The following is a 20,631-nucleotide window of genomic DNA, read 5'->3' as shown; positions in this document are numbered from 1 at the left end:
AGATGCATCTCCATGTTTAGAAATAAGATGTTGCAAGAAGGGTGGAGGAAATGACCCTGCTCCGAGCACTGGGATGTAATACAATTGAATACAGGTACTCCACAACAACACAAACCACAATTGAGCCCAAAATTTCTGTTGCTAAGCAAGACAGTGGTTGTGAATTTTGCCCCATTTTACGACCTTTCTTGCCACAGTTGTTAAGTGAATCACTGCAGCTGCTAAGTTAGTAATGTGGTTGTTAAGTGAATTTGGCTTTCCCATTGACTTTGCTTATCAGAAGGTCACTAAAGGTGATCACACTGCAACCATCACCCGAATTTTGATCACCTGACTCTGGGGATGCTGCAAAGATCATAAGTGTGAAAAGCAGCCATGTCACTTTTTTCAGTGCAGCTGTAACTTTGAACAGTCACTAGATAAATAGTTGTAAGTCGAGGACTGCCTGTATATTCCAATGAAAATTAGAAAACTAGATTAAACAGGAATCTGCAAGATCTGATAGACTGATGAGTCCTTAAGGATCATTTTATACTTCATTTACTGCACTGTAAAACAGAAATAATATCACAATTTAAAAAACATTTTCAACAAATATAGGCAAAAAAAATAAAATAAAACAAGACACATGTTTTATCGAATGTCCTAATAACTGAGAATTGACAATAATTTTCGAGTTTTGTGTTTGGTTCATATTTCTTGGAGTTCTGCATCTGTAGAGCTTGGCTCTTTTCAGCTGGCACTTTAGGACCAATTTCGGAACAAAAGCTACACTGGACGTTTTGTGCTTGCTTGTTAAAGTGAGTGGGTTACAATGGATTTTCAGGCTTGGGAAGGTTATTGCCCTTCATAACTGCTGGATCAGAATTCCCAGCAGCAACCAACACCTTTGCCCAAGCTGATAGGTGCTACTAAGCTTTATATTAAAACAAGCTACAGAAGTCAATACATTTCCAACCATTTACTACTAATTCAACCATGAGTGCTGACAGGCTGGAGGCTGAATTGCACATTTGTGTGTCTTCTCCTTCCTGGAAGATATTCCCAGAGAAATAATTGTTTTGCAACTTGCTCTCATTTTAAACACCTGCTAGGTAAGAAGTGAACATGGTGATTAATGAAACACTGACTGAAATGTGGGCACTGTGGATAAATAAATACCTGACCTGGGATGTAATTCTGCTTATATTGGAGAGAGAGCTGCACTTCCCCTCAAGCATCAGGTTCAGCATAAGAGAGGCAGGGAATTCCTTAATACATAGATGCTTTAAGACAGGGTAGGCAACCTTGGCTCTTTTATGACTCGTGGACTTCAACTCCCAGAATTCCTGAGCCAGCCATGCTGGCTCAGGAATTCTGGAAGTTGAAGTCTACGAGTCATAAAAGAGCCAAGGTTGTCTGCTCCTGCTTTAAGACAACCTGCTGGTTGAAGCTTCATGCAAATCCCAAAACTTTGGGTTTAGCCTACGTAGTATATTCCAAAATTGCTGCGGATTGTGACTTTTCTTTGTGACAAAGGAAAAGATCTGGGAATAATTCATATTAATTGTGTTTACATAATTTTTAATTAAACTTTAATAAACATTTTGTCCTGGTTCTGACCACTGTTTGATTTAGGCACCCGACATTCCACTTATATCAAGGGCTTGTTCTGAAAAAGTCCACCCACCTAGTTTAGAGATTCGGCAGCAGTGGTTGTTCGCCCCTCGTGTATCCCTTCTTGGCAAGCTCCTGCTTACTTACACATTGTGCTTCGCTACTGAAATGTATCCTACATGGGTTGCCCTTGGAAAGCAACCAACCTTTCAAAGGGCTGGTTGGGTCTGGATCACATCATGACTGGAGCACACCGTGATCTGCACTGTTTTCCAGAAAGCTGACCTACAGTTCGGGAGCTATGCTCAATTCTCTGTGCTGCCCAGACCTCCGGATGAGTTCAGGCAGGTAAGAGAAACACACTTCCCTCTTCTTTCTCTGTCTTTAATTCATCTAATGGCCAGGACCGAAAGTGATGTTTCCCATTGGGAAACGCCATTGTAGGTTGCCTCACTTTTTCACTTGGTGGATGTGTCCATTTCCCTTTCCTCTTTGACAAGCGTGACAGGAAAGGGTAAGAAATGTCTCCTTAGAACAGTGGTTCTCAGCCTTTTTAATGCCGTGACCCCAACTGGTCGTAAGTCGAGGACTAAACCGGTTGTAAGTCGAGGACTACCCAACCGGTCGTAAGTCGAGGACTGTCCCTGCCTGGGAGCACCGCGCATGCGTGGTTCCGCCCCCTGCGCCAGCCGAGGCGTAGCTGGCAAGTGGCAGAGACGGAGCAGGCCGACCACCAGCTGGCCCAGCCCAAGGGAGGTAAGGCACCTGCCGGAAAAGGGGGAAAAAATGGCGGACAAAAAAAATGGCGGACAGCCTTGCTTGGCGACCCTGTGAAATGGTCGATGGACCCCAAATGGGGTCCCGACCCACAGGTTGAGAACCACTGCCTTAGAAGCAAGCAAGGGAAAGCCTTGCTACTCATTCTGCTTGCTCCTCCTTAGCCATTGAGTTGTTGAGTTGGCTTCCACCTGCGAGAGAAGGTAAGATAGCAGGAGAACGAGGCTCTTTACCCAAACAGCCACCTCTGCCCATTCACACTCCAAGGAACGCCCCGGGGTTAGGCTGGCACCGTTTTCTCGGCCAAGGCGGAGGAATTCGCAGGCCTTCGGTCCTCGTTGGATGGTACTTCCCGGCAACGGCGCCTCAAGGCAGCCGACCAATGGGAAATTGGGAGCCCAACCCGCCTGGTGGGCGCAAGATAGGGGCCAGGCACGGCACCAGACGGGGCCAACCCTGCCTCCTCCTCCTCCTCCTCCTCAGCGCTGCCCGAGGTTGCACTTCTGCGCCCCGCCATGTGCCTCTTCGCGAAGTAGAGGGGGGGGGGGGCTGACGGCTCCGCCACGGACGCCCAAAGAAGGCTATATATCGGGTTAGCGTCTGGGAAGGCGGAGAGAGGCGGCGCGGAGCTCAAGCCTGGCGGCGCTGTCAAGCCGAGCAACGGGAACCAACCGAGAGGTTCCCGCCGCTTAGACCAGCAGCCGCTTTTCCCACAGGGCGCCGCTCGGCGCTGCAGGTGGCGAGGTCGCCCGACCTCCCCCTCTCTCTCCCCCCCCCCCGGGGCCGCTTCCTCGCCTCTTTCTCTCAACTCTCCCTTCCCGACGCCACGCGCTAAGTCCCCGCAAGCGGGTTTTATAACCCTGCCGGCTTCCCTCCCAGGAAGAGGCCAATAACCAGAGGGGACTCCGCCTGGCTACCCGCCCCTCCGAGCGGGGAGGGGGGCGGGAGAGAGAGAGAGAGAGAGAGAGAGGCGGCGGAACGGGGAGCTCGCGTGCGCGTGTGACATTCGGGGGAAACCTTCGCCGGCGGAAGACTTTCCCTGCCCTTTCCTCGCCCAGCGCCGTCTACCTCAAGAGCATCCGACGAGGCTTCCTGTGTGCGCCTCGGAGCCGAGTTCAAGCACCGCTCGGAGCGAGAGAAGGAAGGTTTTCCTGCTCGGCCAAAAGGGAGTTGTTGCTGCTGCTGTTGCTGCTGCTGCTGTTGTGTGGCTGGGGGAAGCGGACTCTGGACGGTGAGAGAAGTTGCTCGGGAAAGGGGGGCAGTCGGCGCCTTAGCAGCCGGAGAAAGAGGCTTCTTTCCCTCCCCTACCCTCCCCTGACCTTTTTTTTTTTCCCTTCCTTTTTTTGTGTGTGTGTGTGTGGGTCTTGTAGCAGGGGAGAGGTCTTTTGGGGAAGATGCACACGACGCAGAAGGACACCACCTACACCAAGATCTTCGTCGGGGGTCTGCCCTACCACACCACCGACTCCAGCCTCCGGAAGTATTTCGAGGTCTTCGGCGAGATCGAAGAAGCCGTGGTCATCACCGACCGGCAGACGGGCAAATCCCGGGGATACGGATTTGTAAGTCCAAAGCGCGCCGGGTGTGTGTGTGTGTGTGTGTGTGTGAACAACTTCGAAAAGTTGGTGTTGGTGGTCGCCGAACAACGGTGGGAGAGAAGGCAGAGCCGGGGTGAGGGGTGGGCTAGGTAATCCCGCAGTTTCGGTCTCTCTCTCTCTCTCTCTCCCCAAAAAGGGCTTGAAAAGATTGCGACCATCCGGTTGGGAGGTGTAGAGTGGACAAACGGCAAACTCCCCCCAAAGTTAAACAACATGTAAACAAGGCGCTGGAAAAAAAACAGCCTGTCAACTGAGAGGTCCCCGCGATTAACTACACACTACTACTGACTACAACCTTGTGGGAATATTTGAGGAACGGGGGTGGGGGTGGGGGGAGATGCTTTCTTCTCTATTATTATTATTATTATTATTATTATTATTATTATTATTATTATTATTATTATTATTATTATTATTATTATTATTANATTATTATTAATTGCATTTATATCCCGCCCTTCTCCTTTCGGACTCAGGGCGGCTGACAAATTAGATAAAAAACTAACATATATTATACCTAATTAAAAATTTAATTAAAACGAAATATTTGTAAATGTCCAATTAAAAGTAATTAAAACCCCTATAAAATCCCCTAGGCCAGTCCCGCTTGCTGGAACAACCACGTCTCTAAAGAATATGCTGTGGGTGCTGTGGATATTTGCTTCAATGCCTGCATAGGAAAATTTGCTAATAAAGTTTTGGCATTGGATGAAGCCAGCTGGCTGCAGACTGATAGGACATGTTCCGTATTTTTATCTACAGTGACACATGCGACTGTGTCACTGGCATAAGAGTCCTGCAAACTTTCTGTGCCACTGTTTGGGGGAAAACAGAGAAGGCTTCCAATAGCGCTGGAATTTTTAAAAGTGTTTATGGTATTAATTTCACACGTGCACACACTGTCTCTAAAGTTCAGACGCTGGAATATACTGCCCAGTTGTATTTTCATTTGGGTGAGGGGAGTTTATTTATTTGTTTATTTAATAGGCCGCCCAAACACCTGTGGGCAGTTTACAACTAAATAATCAATATACAAAAGAACGCAAGCAACTGTGAAAGCAAAATACCAAAACCAAACCAGATCGGGACAAAAGGAAACAAAAAGGGAACTCCCCGATCATCCTAATCTGAAATTATCTATCAGAAAGAGTATTGTTTTACTATATCTGGGAGGCTATTTTGAGGGTTACAGTTTTGATACATTTTCTGTTTATTATCAAGGTGACAATGGCTGATCGAGCTGCTGCTGAAAGAGCCTGCAAAGACCCTAATCCAATCATTGATGGCAGAAAAGCTAATGTGAATCTTGCATATCTAGGAGCAAAACCAAGAATTATGCAGCCAGGTAATAACTGTGATTATTATCTTCTACTTTTAGAATGAGTGGTTTGCAAATGGACAGTGAAAGTTCTCCAAAAACATAGTTCTGAAGCATTTTATCATCACCCATTTCTGTGGTTTTAATAATGGCCAATTTGTATTGAGGATATCTTGGGTCAACACAGTGCAAAACTCAGATATTACTGATTCAAATGTAAGAATTATGTCCAAGAGCCATGTCATGTGATTTGCAGACTGTGGGACAGAGCTTCCTAGAGCTGACATAAGACATTTGGAGCAGAAGATGAAAAAGGGATAAGTTATTTCTTCCCAGGTATATGTACCTGTTCTCTGTAGAAAATATGGGCAACAAAACAGCCAGAAAACTTGCCTTCTTAAAAAAAAAAAAAAGACTATTGCTTTGCCGTGCTATGGAAACCCTTTGCTGACAAGTGTAAAATGTGCACACTAAAAGTGTAGTTCTAGATGTGTAAAGAGGTTCTTGCACAGTCGTTTTCTAAATACTTGACTGATAGAAGTCCAAGAAACAAAAGGCTAAAATTTAGAAAGCATTATCTTGAGAATGTGGAAAATAACATCACGGCCTCATGCAAAACCTAGTGATTTCTGTAGGTTACTCCCTTAAATAATGCACATAGGATTATGGTCTCTGTATATATTTATTGTGTATATATAGGGAGAGACTAATGTATATAGGAACTCTTTCAAATATTCAGTTTTCTTCATTTTTGATGAATTAGTTACGTTTGATGTCCCCCTTTTATTGAAGATTCTAATTAATTAATGGGACTAATTTAATTGATCTAATTAAATGGAGAATAATTCTGTTGTTTGTGATTCAGAATATAAACTTTCTTTTAATATTGGATTTAATGTTTCTAGTACAATATTTGGCAGCATCTGCAGTCAACTTTTGCTTTCTAAGAAACATCAAAAATAAAGTGCTTCAAAATGAAACCTGGAATAGCTTCCAGTTTCTTTGTGAGACCTGTCTTATTTTGCATTTACAATAATAGTCAGCAACCTATTCTGGCAGTAATGACTCTTAGGCATGTCAAAAACAAACCAAATTTTGTGAAACCAATAATCTGCATAATTGTAATAATTTTTGATTAATACGTTTGCATTAATTTGCGGATCAACAGACATCATTGGGGTGTGTAGTTTCTGTGTTGCCAAACTCTATCTTCCTGAGTTATTTCAGTTGTTTATTTATTTATTTGATTTTTTTTTATCAACACTGTATTCCTGAAATACTATGCTCTTCTTTGTTCAGCCAGGCTAGCTATAACTTATTTATGGAAGGTTTTTTTTAATACTAAAATCAGCCTCCAAACAAGTTCAGCATGTTTTCTGTTCATCACTGAGATAACATGGTCAACCTCTACCCCACATGTATACATTTAAACGCAAGATAAACAATTTGAAATTAAATAGTAGAGTTTAGGGATCTTTCGGGAAAATGAACAAATTATCACTAAAATTCAGTGGGTATTTATGTTTTAATAAAAAGTCAGATGTATATTGTTTGAAACCCATCAAGCCTGTCATTGAAGACCTCTCCGACTGAAAGCATGAAGTCATCCCCACTTATTTAGAAAATTACATGTTTAATCTTAATTCTTTTGCATCAATCCTTTCGGTCATAGTTATTAGTTATAAATATATTATGGAACTGTTTAGAAATCACTAAGGATGAATGTATTCACAAGATGGCCACCCTGTTGCATTCTGCTTTCTAACTTACCTAATTTCTGTTAATTTTAATATTTAATATTTTAATATTTTCCAATTTTGCTTTTTTGATGCTGTAAGCCACCCAGATTTGCTTGACAGTGAAATGGGCTTCATATAAATTTAATAAATAAATAAAACAAGAATGCAAAGTTAAAGACTTTTATTATGAATACTAAAACTAAATGAAAACTAAAAATAAATTGTCAGTTATTTTGCTTTTATACTTAAGTTCTAAACTAGGAAGTGCCTTCAACTATTATGGGAATATATAGTATTGTATGAGTATTGTATGTATATCAGCTTTTAGCATTGATTCAATTCAGACTCATCCCAACCATTTGCTATACTGGTATGTTGTTCATTCTATACAACGGTTATCAATTTGGAGTAATTGAGTCCATGAATTGCTAAACCACGATTAGAATCCATTCATTTGATACACATTTGCAAGCCATGGTTTATGCAAACTATGATTTGGCATGGTTTTGAAACAAAAGTTTTGGGGAAAGTAGGCCAATGTACAAGAGTTCCCAGGATTGCCAGGCACCTGACAAAATTGCCAATTTATTCCCTTTATCATATTTAAAGCAATCCATAAAAGGGCAGCAGAAACCTTTACAAAAACATCTGTACAAAAGAAATTGTACAAAAACAAAAAAACCCATCAAATATAGCAACCAAGTTTAAGAGACTGTGAACATTACATCTGCCCCAAACTGTAGTGATATATGATAAATAACAACTCTCTATCTTGAGGTATAATATTATTAATATTGTTGAAAGAAAAGATTACTATTAAGGCTGTGAATGCTTCAAAAAATGATTCAGAGAAAGCACAGTATCTTTCTGCTATTCAGTAAAGCAGCCTGATTTTTTTCAGGTTTTTTTTATATGTGGGGGGTTGGTGCAGTTGGCTCAGTGGTTAAGATGCTGAGCTTGTCGGTTGGAATACTGGCAGCCCAGGTTCGAGACCGGAGCACCACATGACAGGTTGAGCTCCCATCCTCGCCCCAGTTCCTGCCAACCTAGAAGTTCGAAAACATGCAAATGTGAGTAGATAAATAGGTACCACTTCAGTGGGAAGGAAACAGTGCTCCCTGATGTCATGCTGGCCACACAACTATGGAAATGTCTTCAGACAGTACTGGCTGGATGGCCTTGAAACAGAGATGAGCACCAGCCCCTATAATTGGCAACGACTAGCAGAGTAAAATCCACAGGGACTCTTTTCTTTATATATATAAAGACTGCTCAAACGCTGATCTCTGGGACAAAAAAACTTTATTCAATACTAAGCTTTCATCAACAACTGCTGATGTGATTAAAGTGTGAGCCAGCATCTGGAAACACTTGTCCTTATAGCCCTTTAGATGTTAACAATCTGGCCATTGAGCATGTCGTAGGACCGTCTGCCCCCAGCCCTCCCATAATATGTATGTATGTATGTATGTATGTATGTATGTATGTATGTATGTATGTATGTACTGTATATATATACTGTGTGTGTATATATATATTATATTACAACATATAACCCATATATATATATGGGTTATATGTTGTAAGAGTGTATTAACTAAGGAGAAACTTCCTGACAGTTAGAACAATTAACCAGTGGAACAACCTGCCTCCAGAAGCGGTGAATGCGCCAACACTGGAGGTTTTTAAGAAGAAACTGGACAGCCATCTATCCGAAATGGTATAGGGTTTCCTGCCTGAGCAGGAGGTTGGACTAGATGACCTCCGAGGTCCCTTCCAACGTTATCATCATCATCATCATCATCATCATCATTATTATTATTATTATTATTATTATTAGATTTATTTGCTGCTCATCTTGCTGGTTGAGGCTACTCTAAATAAACATTGAATAAAAGTGAGGTTCTACTTACACAAGTGGAAAAGTAGTTCTTCCAAATTATTTGCAAACTATGCAAAGTCTCAATAAAGGAGAATATTTACAACTCAGGGTTGAAATGAGGAGTTCTTGGTGCTTTCTGATGATGCTTCCCTGACTAGCACTGATAATGTTACCTAGTTTGGGTAATGAAATATCTGCAAGAAAACAACCAAATTCAGAGAGCGTGAGGACCCTTTATGCAAAGTCTTGTTACAATTTTACACTCTGTTATATATACCAGCCATATTAATAATTTATGGACCACATTCAGTCATATATTTTTAATATGGGAAGCAGTTAAATAATATAGAATTATTGTCTGGCCCCTGTGCCTTGAAAACCAGGATTATTTATTTGTTAAATGAAACAAAATGCATTCATGTATAAAACATTTTCATGACAGATAAGTGGCATTTTACCTGCTTTTCTTTAAAAACGATCCCAGGATAGAATTTATTATACTCTAATAAATACTATTCTCAAAGGAAAGCAGGTAAAATGCCACTTATCCTTCATGAAAATGTTTTAAAAGTTTGCAATCCTTTGGTTACTGATGTGGAAGTAAGCCCCATTTAAATTCATAGACCTAATTCTCCATAAAGGGGTAAAAGATTGCCAATGCAAAATAATGCAACAGGAGGAATACCTGTATACAGAATGTGCTTTGTTTTGTTGTTAGGTTTTGCCTTTGGGGTTCAACAGCTCCATCCAGCCTTAATCCAGAGACCCTTTGGGTAAGTTTCCTCTAAACCTGTTTTTTTTTTGTAGTGGGAAACAGATAACGTATATATGTTAATGTCTTGTAATGTGACTGCTGGCAATAAAATTATTACTTCTTTTTCAAATATGCAGATTTAAAATGCCCTCATTTCCTTAATGATTTTCCAATAAGCCTTACAGCTGGAGGGACAATGCCCAGCATCCTGCACTGAAGCAGTCCTGTGTGCTGATAAGATAATGTGGGGAAAACAGGTCTGCCTGTAATCAGCACTCCAGTGTACCCCCCAAACAATATTTTTTTCTTAAGCTAAACTCAATGTTATTTATCTCTTTCTAATCTGACAGGGATCGTTTACAGTTAAGATAACTGATGAGAAGGATATGAGGTGGAATAGTTCTGTTTGGAATTAAACTCTGTAACCAGTAGACTCAAACACACAAACAAGCTAAAATGGTGATTAACGATGCATGTATGTTTTTTTTCCTATAGTCCATAGATATCAGTGTGGTTTTTTTTTATTTATTGATTACAGTAATGAAGTGGTGTTGATAGCTAAACTGTGTGCTTTTGTTTAATCGAAAGAGCTGTAGTGAAAGTTTTTGGTGGCTTTTTCATTTTGGTTTTGTGGAGAAGTGTTGACTTTGCGAAGGGGAGCAAAAAACCTCCTTTTTTTCCCTCTTGCTTTCAAGCTGTAGCCTGCAACTTATTTATCTTCTTTTTAACCATACTTTGTAGTGATTGCTAAATTTGTGTGATACCATTTTAATTTCTTTTTTAAAAAAAGAAAGCTCAATATTGCTTGCATGTTACATTTTTTTTGTTTTGTTCCTTGGGAAGGATGTGGAGCTTTGTGTTATTAACAATATGCGTCCACTTGCACTTTCCCATTAATGATTTTGTTTTCATCAGCTTTAACTTACAGTATTCTTTAAAAATATGCTACTTTTAATAGAAATTTGTTTTTTTTAATTCAACAATTAAACATAAATCTAGAAAAGGAACTCACTTTGCGCTCTTTTCTCCTTGCTAATCCTTGCTAAGCAAAACTCATGGTGAAACTGGAGAGTAGTTTTGAAATACTATAACTTATTACCGCAAAACCCTAGCAGCAATAATTGTACTTAGCCAGCTGAAGACTGAAAAAGACAATATCTGGATTTATATATTACTATGTTTGCCCAACGCACTGAGCTATAAACTAGCCAACCACTTTTTAGTCAAAGTCATACAATGTGATTTACAAACCATAATTGCTGGGTTCGTTTATAATGAACTACATTATGATTTGATATGATTTGTAAATTCATACAATGAGTTGATGTCCTACAAACAGAAGAACTCTAATGATAAGGGCTTGGGCTATAATGGAGAAAGGAGAGAGAATTAGAGAAGTGCAAAATGTTGTGCCCTTTTCAGATAGGAATTTTCACCAATTTGGTGTCCCCAGATAAATTTGACATATTTACAGGTTTAGGTAGCAGAATAATAGAGACTTTTGGGAAAGGTAGAATTGGCGAAATTTGATGGCCTTTCATCCATAGGATCATACCGGGTTTCCCCAAAAGTAAGCCCTACCCCAAAAACAAGCCCTACCCCAAAAATAACCCCTAGTTTTCGGGCAAAGAGCACCCCTAAAAATCAAGGTTGGGGGGTGGAGCTGCCCCACATGCCCTGCACCCACTTACCAGGCCTCCCATAAATTGACACCTGCATCTCCTCGCCAGCCCACTTCTTCTGCGGCATCCCCCAGTCTGCATTTCGCAGTGAGAGGCCTTTCCAGAAGGCCTCTGCAGCCGAGAACTGAGCTATAGATTCAATCTGTAGCTCAGTTCTCTGCTGCAGAGATCTTCCGGAAAACCTTTGACTGCGAAATGCAGGCTGGAGCTCCATTCTCAACTGCAGAAGAAGTGGGCTGGCTGGGCAGGGCTGTCAGTGCTGCCATCGCGAGGTGAGTGGAAAAGACCCTCCCCCCGAAAATAAGACCTGGTGCCTCTTTTGGAAGCAAATAACCAAGGTAGTTTCTGGAGTTCCATTTGATGCAACACTGGATCCAGTTCCTTGCCTGCAATTATATGTAATTTTCTTGGTATTTTTAAAATGGTTTGATTTCCCCAACTATTTTTCAACTTAGAGTAAGTAAAGATGTAGAAATATTAAATCTATCTGCCATTAACAGAAAAAATAACTGCTTATATAGGAGGAACATGGGAGTGGATAAGTAACATAAAGGCTTCAAGATAAAAGCTAAATAGATCTACACAAACCTTTTTTCTTTAAATCTTCAGCCTGTTTGCTTCTTGAATACCAATAAGCAACCATACAAATTTGTTAAGAATACACAAGGTTTTGCTTCCAAAATTATGATATTTTAAAAACATCATGGTGTAAACCATGTCTTAAATTGGCTTTTTCATTTCTCTTAAGTACAAAACTTTTAACGTGTTTTAGCTATTCATCAAAATAAACCTCTACCTACTTCCTTAAAGGGTGCTACTGTTCTATATCAAATATTTATACAATATTCACTAAAGCAACTAAATTTATCTAGAGTGAGAAGAAAAGCATTTTCTATCATTCTGACAAGTGTCATAAGACTTTATTTTCGCTTTACAACTAGAGAAGCCCCTTCCCCCACCACTAGGAGTGAAGTGTGCAAAAAAGAGTTTTTTCTCCCACATCGTTTCTCCTGACATTTGCTATTATTGTGAAATTGCAGCTTCAGGAGGACCATTCATGCTGAGATCATAGTATGGGAGGAAAGATTAATTTCTCTCCCCTGCAATGTGGTTTGGCATTTAGCCAGTCTATTGAGAAGGATAACCGTATGCAAAAGGCCAGTGTTTTGTAAAAGAGGGAAATTTAACAACTATAGTTTGGCATATAGCCACAGAGATGAAGAGCCAAAAACTATTTTGTCAAAGAAAATACTGTAAGTAACACAACTGCATACTTTTGTATCAAAAGTTAAGTCCTCTAAATTTAAAAGATATTGCTCCTTAGTTAATAAGTAAGTAAATAAATATTTCAAATATCTCAAATTGATATTTTAGCTATGTTGCAGTCCATAAACCTAATAAGTAAGATAAACCAAGGTCTTCTGTTTTGTCCATTTGTACACTATTCTACAGTTTATGTAGAATATATGTAGATGTTATAAATGCTTGCATTGATTTAGTGGCATAAATATTACAGTAGTGTCATAGTCAGCATCCCCGAATATCTATTGTGTGTTCAGTCAGTAAAGAGAATGAGAAAGTTCCAACTATAGAGTATATGATTTCATATTTTAGAACCATTTCTTCATTGAACTGAATGGCATGGCGATATTTGGCCTCAGAAAATTTTTGCATACCAACTGATGATGCTGTGCTCCAAAAGAACTGTCAGATTCCAAGCAGTTCACTATAATAATAAATAAAAACAATATTTTATTATAAAATTTTGTAGGATGGGGTAGATCTTAATAAAGACTGTAATGAGCAGTTGAGAGATTGTTTTTCTTAAGAAAGATTTCAAAACATATGCTGTCTAGGTTGTATTACGGTATGCAGAGATAATGATGGATCTTAATAGAACACCTTTTTCTGATAAGATGAAGGATCTGGGTTGCAAATATCCAGATGACTATTAGATGGCAGCAAAGAAATAGCAAAAACCCAAACTCTTTGCTGTCACCTAATAGACACCAAGATCACTGCAGATGGATATAGTAGCCCTATTTTGCATTATCTTCTCCAATCCATTGTTCTTGTCATAATGGTTGGTGATAGCCTTATATTTATAAAATCTTTATTTATCCAATTTTATCTTGCTGTTTCATCATTAAAAAACATTTTATTCTAGGAACTTTTAAATATATAAAACTTTATTTGATCACAATTTTATTATTTTGGGGAATATATGTGAAAAATTGTAATTGCTCCATACAATGATCTGTTGGGTTTACTTGAATGTGGTACAAGCTGTACAAAGGCTGCCTCATCCCCTCTGGGTATGCCTGGAGATATTAGTAATAAAAAATGGTAATAAAGGTTAGCTGCTATAATTTAGGATTTACTTGAAAAAACAATTGAAAAACAATCTATCCTTTACCTGGAGCTTAAACTGATTTTTTTTTTAAAAAAATAACTTTACTGGGAACAGTGAAATATTTTTAAAATTCAAGATTATTATTATTTTTTATCCAGTGGTTTTCTTTTCTCTTTCTGGTTTCTTCATTTAATGCCTACATTTGGATGTTACAGCAATAATATTTTAAACTATATGAATCTGCGTTATCATTAACTTCATGGAAGTAAGCCAATATCTTGATGGGTCAATTTTTTCTTCATCCCCAATCATAACTACATGATGGTTTGACTGTACCATCATACCAATGAGGTTGCCTACATTAACTCAATGACCACTAAACTATGTTTACAAACAATAAGAAAATTATGCACTGTGGTCACCTCAGATAACAGCCAATGATGATATAAACAGTTTGCATTTTTTTTCTTCCATCACCAATAATTCTCCTAGTTAGCTCTAGATTTTTTTTACACTTTTGTAAAAACAAAAACCCCAAATGCAGACATCCTGTACCCTGAATGGAATCAGAATTGCTGAAAGCAGGATGGGAGAAGTGTAATTCCTCTCCCACTTTCTTTGTTTCCCAAAATAACTTCCTGCCAGCCCTGAAGGGATAGAAAACAAACCAGAGCAACAGAGATGAAAACTGAAGCAACAATTTGGGGTTACTCCTGCAGCCTTACTAGATTTTCAGTGGTTGTTAAATTTAAAGCAACACACTAGCATGATTGTGAATAGGTGTGTGGGAAGTCACCACAATCAAGACCTTTCTTCCAACAGGTGACTGAGTTCAACAAATTTGATAAGGTTTCTGCTTTGTTGAGCTTCAAATATTGACACAGGTTTTCTTTCATATATGGACAAAGCAGGGGAGGGGTGTTGACTAGTACGATGGGTTCATATCATAAGTGTTGTCTATAAAGAGTGCCAGGGAGATTCCTGCTCTGCTTTTTGTGTCTCACACATTGCTAGAATCAGACAGGTTCATTTGGAGGAATACACAGTGTGAGAATGACTCAGATTTATTCACTGAATGAGTCAGAGATTATGTGCTTGCTAGTAGAATTTAGGTATTTTACATTATATGTTGTCCACATTGAAAGATTCTCAGTAGCATACAGCAAATAAAAACATCATGTTAATTGTCACCAAAATAAAATAATAAAATCAGAGCTAATAACCTCTAACTCTGAAACTCTGTGGACTTTGTAATCTCCCAGTGCAATTTACAGAATTGTGCATTCAGGCAGGCTCCAAGCCAATGAAATTCAGTGATTTTTATGCTTAATAGAATTGATTAAGTTTGACTCTTTTAAAAACAGGTTGGAACCTACATCCAATTCTTCTGCAAATAATACATTCAAAAGTAAAAGTGTTTCCATCAATGCAAACTTATTTTTAGTTAGGTTTATACAGTGTAATGAATGGCAATTAATTAAAAAATACTAGAAGTAAATGTTTCCAAATTTTTCCCTATCGCCTGTCAAATTCAAGAGGCAAAATCCAAAGATCTGGAAAGAGGCTAGGTCATTCTCATCATAATAAAACTTAGCTTACTGTGATGTTGGTGCTTTTATACATGACTATCTATACCAGAAATCTGTTATCACTTAAATATTCTGATTCCGCTGCAGATACTGTGGAAATACTAAATGCTTTAAAGTTAGTTCTCAACTTACGACCACAATTGACCCCCAAATTTTTGTTGCTAGGTGAGACAGTTGTTAAGTGAGTTTTGCCCCATGTTATGACTTTTCTTGCACAGTTGTTAAATGAATCAATGTAGTTGTTATGTTAATAACACCGTTGTAAAGTGAACCTGGCATCCCTGTTAATTTGCTTGTCAGAGGGTCACAACAGGTGATCACAAGACCCGGGGACATAACAACCATTATAAATATGAACCAATTTCCAAGCATCTGAATTTTGAACATGTGACTGTGGGGATGCTACAACGATCATAGTAACTTTTTTCAGTGCCGTTGTAACTTTGAATGATCACTAAACAAATGGTTGTAAGTTGAGGATTATCTGTAATAACCTGTTGTAAGTTAGCCAAAAGTATTAACTTTGTGGTGGCATTCACACACACACACACACACACACACACACACACAAAATGTTTAGATCAGTATCATTAATCACTGAATTCAGTAGCGGTTGAATTCTGAATAAAAATGCACAAGATATAGTTATATAACAAGTTCAACACACACATAAAAGTGAGTTCTTTTGAAAGGGATGAATCCAACTCCAGATTTTACAGTGATATATTGTAATATGCATGTTTTCTTAAAAGTGAGAGCCATTAAGTTTTTTTTTTAAATGGCTGGTTTAAAAGTATTACTTACCCATCTTTGAGCCAGCAAAAAAAAAAATTATACTAGCACAAAATACGATGTCCCCACTGACAGAGCTTATCCTGAGTCCCGCAAGGAGAGTCCCGCAAGGGAGAAGGGCGGTATATAAATCAAATAAATTTGAATTTGAATTTATAGATACAAAGCTGGAAAATGATTCTATCCAGATTATGTTACGGGTTGGTAGACCCTCCGGCTTTGTTTCCCTCACCTCCTACTGCATCTTCCACCATATCACCAATAGGCATAGTGGCCATCAATTATTCTCCTTACTGTACATTGGGATAGGAAAGAGCCTGAGGAGGCAACAATGGCTGGATAGATATATTTAGCAATTCGTCAAAACTCACTCTGGTTTTGCCTATTTGCTCTATAAGTGAATTCAAAATGAGCCTGAGAATTGTCTGCTAGGCTCTTTTTGGACATAAGTTTAGCATTCTTATAGAATAGTACTATTCCAGACTACTTCTAAACCCATAATGGGCTGCCAGACTCCTAGACATAGTTTGAGAACTGCTCCAAAGAAAATTAAACCCATATTTAAAAGCAGCCTGAACTACAGCTAACAGGTGTGGGAAAAGAAGCAGAGAGACAGCTCTCTCTTGCCACTATGCAGCTGTTCCACCACTACTGTCGGTCAGCTGTTATTCAAACTAATCCAGGACTTTGATCCGGGGAGACCCCCGTTTGGAAAACAAAATGGGTTAGCCTGTTGCCTAGAACAAAATGGCCCTAGAAGACAGAATGCAAAGACTGAAGGGAGAATGGTGTGCCCATACCAGCTTCAATTGCTGATACATGGTGAGTTTACTCCCTTTCTTGGGTCACCTTGGTCAGTAAAGTGCATCTGTGATAAATCTTTTTAGGATATGAGGGAAAATAGTGTTTTAATTTCAGTACAGCTACAGATGAATTAAGGCCCCCTCAGATATTTGTTGGGGATCAAATGAAATGCAGTGCCATGAGGTCCCAGCACAATATATATATATAATCTAAATCTAAAATTCTTATTTTTGCTATTGCTTGATAGAAGTCAAGAAACACTCTGTTCAGTAGGCTTACTTGCATGCAAAGGGGCGTTGTCTTACCTGAACGCCTTTTCTCAGCATGATGATGGAGAATCCATCATCATGCTGGAGAATGTGTATTTATAATAATCTTGAATGAAAACTGATAAGTTTCAGTGCCTATTTTTAATGTACCAAAGAAAACTACCTTTGAAAAATCTGGAAAAAGGTGCAGATCCAGGGTTTCTCCCAAAAGTAAGTTCAGAAGAACATTTTTCAATCTATTGTACCTCAAAGATGCCTGAACAACCTAATGAGAAGCTCCTTTTTAACCTTTTGACCTTGAAGAACATAAAAGGAGCTAGCATTTTAGTATCATGACAATCTCTGCATGCTGGCGTTTCCAACAGATGGAAGTTTACTTTGGCCTTATAAAGCCATTTTACTCAGCTGGAAGCTCTTGTCGCATGACAGATGATCAAAAATAGACCCACTGCAGCTTGTGCTGTCAGTCATGTGAGATATGGCATAAAAGCGGGCGCCTGAACAGAGTGCATGCATATTGTAGGCTACGAAGTTCTAAAGGGGTAAAGTTTCATAATTCTCCCACCTGTTCGTTTCTTGGCTTAATAGAAACAAATTACAAGAGCTTGAACACATATATTCATCAAGATATTCTAACAAGGAAATCTATAATGATAATGCTTCTGTCAAAACAGAGCTATGACCTAACTATAATAAAGTGATTTGCATGTGTCTTTTAAAGATCATCTTTCTTAAGTCTGATAGAAATGAACCTTGGGAATTGATCTGTTTTTAAATGAGCATTATGATCAAATTACTATGTGTATGGTTTTATATCTATTTAAAACCATATAAAAACAAAGTTATTATTGACTTTAATACTACAGATTTCTTTACAGAACACTCAGTATAAGAGAGGAATCATTTTTGCTGTATTTTTAAAAAATTCTTAATGAATGATTGTCATTATTCTGTTCTATAATCTCTTCTTATATGCATCTCTAATGTGTTGCTGTTTCTCTATCCAGGACAGTAGGAAACCAATGATGCATTTTGTTTAGTTAGATTCTTAATGTTGAATTGTAGGCATTGAAGGGGGAATGATTTAGTTTCAAAGCAAAGTTGCATGGATTTTACTGTAAGTCCAAAAAAAATTACTTTCCAATGCAGTAGTATTATATAACTAAAAACATTTTTTTTGCTTGGCAACTTCATACAAACATTGAAAATAATTTCTATTTCAACGCAGCTGTATTTAATTTGGTTATAATAGGGTGATCAAGTGGATCTAATCTGTGCAACAGAGAGAAAGGAAACTTACAACATTGCATGAGAAATTGAAAGCTTTCATTCCTGCATCTGAAGCTTTGTGTGTGCGCGTGTTCCTTGGATTTTATCAGAATTACATATTATGCAGGAGAAAAAGTTTGTTTTCCTGATAAAGTTTTAGCTGCAAGTTAAAGCTTTGGAGAAGATTCAGTTTATTCCAAAAGGAGTAATACATTGAATACATAAGATACAAGGGCTCAATCCATATGTGGGTACATATAGATGGAAAACTAAACAACTTATATAGCTGTAGCAACAAGGTTGTGAGCTGGGAAGCTCATCTTTCAGAGCTTATTTTAAGCCATGCAGATTTATTTAGAGATTTTTAGGCAAACCATTATTTTTCAGCTTCACCCTTCTATGCATAATAACCATGGTCTCCATTACCAGGCCTTTTGTAAGTAATCTTGAGATAATACAGGAAGCTTTTGGGTGTTGAAAGCACCGCAAAAGTATTGTTATCTATACATGTGAGAGCTTTATTACAAATATCAACACTGGCCTGCTTGTGCTTCTAACAGTACAAAAAAAAGGTAATGTTTAATGGTAAGGAGAATATTGAATTATGTATTTAATAACAGCAAGGTTGTTCCTCAAAATATGTTTCTCCTTTTTTTTATTAAATACTAGATCTACCTGAACATAATTCTACCCCAGCTCTCCCTATTTCCTTCCAAAGCTATGCCTTATATAGAAATAAGCAAGCTGGCACAGGATTCCGTGGCCTGATATGTCATAACAGGTTTGACTTTCATGGCCTTACAACCTCTTCAGAAGTGTGATGCACATCTACCCAGAGGTCACTGTCATGTATTTTAATGGCATCTATGTAGCTTCCCCTCAATAGCCTTTTGTGACGGAGTGAATTGCACTATAGTTCGTTTGACAAGTGTGATTCTTGCTGTGTTTACCACACCTGTGAACTTCTATTTAAACTCCTTTGTCGCCTGTGGTTTTTTTGTTTTTTTTTTAATAAGGATGACTGAAGTTGCAGAGGAATTAATGTGTGCATAGCAATTCAAGTAGGATTGCCACAATACAAAACATTTATTACTGCATTCGGATAAGCAGAAGTCCTGTGAAACCATCGGTATTGGGCCATGAGGCTAAACGTGTAGGTTACAAAAAAGTATATTCTAAGGAAAGAATTATACAAACTCTCAGTATATTACAATCCTTAGGTGGGGAAAGTAGTCACTTCTCTGTGGCTATGCACCCTGTGTCTTCCAGACCCAAACCAGGATTCTTTAATCTTTCTTTTAACAAATGTACATTTTAAGATTATCAGTATTTTAAAATTAGTAGTATGCCTTTATAGCAATCCTGATCAGTGTTGTTAAGTTGGCACTAACACTGTACGCTGCTATTTTTTTTAAAACAAACAAACAAACAAACAAATAAACAAACAAATATATTTTCATCAGTGTCTCCTTTTTTAGCTTGTAACATGATCACTGAAATTAGTTATTGTGGCAACCCTATGCATATAACAACAACTAAATTTGAGTTTGGTTTTTAGTTCTGAGCCGGGGAGCGAGGTTTCCCAGTGGTCTAACTTTATCTTCTGTTTTTCCAACAGGATCCCTGCTCATTATGTATATCCGCAGGCTTTTGTGCAACCTGGAGTGGTCATTCCACATGTCCAGCCTACAGCTGCTGCTTCCACTACACCTTACCTTGATTACACTGGAGCTGCATATGCTCAGTATTCTGCTGCGGCGGCGGCTGCAGCAGCTGCAGCCTATGACCAGTATCCCTATGCAGCTTCGCCAGCTGCTACAGGATATGTCACTACCGGGGGATATGGCTATGCAGTCCAGCAACCTATCACTGCAGCAGCGCCTGGAACAGCTGCAGCTGCAGCAGCTGCTTTCGGCCAATACCAGCCACAGCAACTGCAAACAGATCGTATGCAATAGCAGATGGACCTGGCAAGAAAGCATTCTTTGTTATTATTCCTATCAATTTACCTTCAAGCCTTCCAGTAGAAATAATTAACTTTTAAGTAATCCAGCTTTAAAAACAAACAAACAAACGCTACAATGCAATAGAATAGTATAAGAACAAATACCACTGTCTTTTTAAGCATTATGCCTCCCATAGAATGAATAATATTTTGGGATAGGTATTGTAAGAGTTTCTAAGTATCATCGTATCATGAACGCAGAGC

At 38.8% G+C, this 20,631-nt stretch overlaps 1 protein-coding gene across 1 annotated transcript; it reads left to right on the top strand.

Annotated features, from left to right (window-relative positions):
- The first annotated feature begins 3,571 nt into the window (after positions 1-3,571).
- Positions 3,572-20,498, top strand: RBM24 (RNA binding motif protein 24). Its single transcript, XM_015820518.1, has 5 exons — positions 3,572-3,604; positions 3,744-3,935; positions 5,193-5,316; positions 9,629-9,683; positions 20,041-20,498. Exons 2-5 carry the CDS (start codon positions 3,768-3,770, stop codon positions 20,378-20,380), a joined length of 687 nt encoding a protein of 228 aa, XP_015676004.1. The 5' UTR covers positions 3,572-3,604; positions 3,744-3,767; the 3' UTR covers positions 20,381-20,498.
- Positions 20,499-20,631: the final 133 nt, after the last annotated feature.

Source organism: Protobothrops mucrosquamatus, unplaced genomic scaffold, assembly GCF_001527695.2.
Source record: "Protobothrops mucrosquamatus isolate PMUCROS unplaced genomic scaffold, P.Mucros_1.0 scaffold1135, whole genome shotgun sequence".
Taxonomy (NCBI): Eukaryota; Metazoa; Chordata; class Lepidosauria; order Squamata; family Viperidae; genus Protobothrops; species Protobothrops mucrosquamatus.
Note: the sequence above shows the minus strand (reverse complement) of the source record. Positions and strands in the feature narration are given on the sequence as shown.

Excerpts from the sequence above, each read along its gene's own strand:
- RBM24 (XM_015820518.1), top strand. The coding sequence starts at position 3,768 with ATGCACACGACGCAGAAGGACACCACCTACACCAAGATCTTCGTCGGG. Across the intron at positions 3,936-5,192 it reads AATCCCGGGGATACGGATTT|GTGACAATGGCTGATCGAGC; the intron begins GTAAGTCCAAAG and ends TTTATTATCAAG. Across the intron at positions 5,317-9,628 it reads ACCAAGAATTATGCAGCCAG|GTTTTGCCTTTGGGGTTCAA; the intron begins GTAATAACTGTG and ends TTTTGTTGTTAG.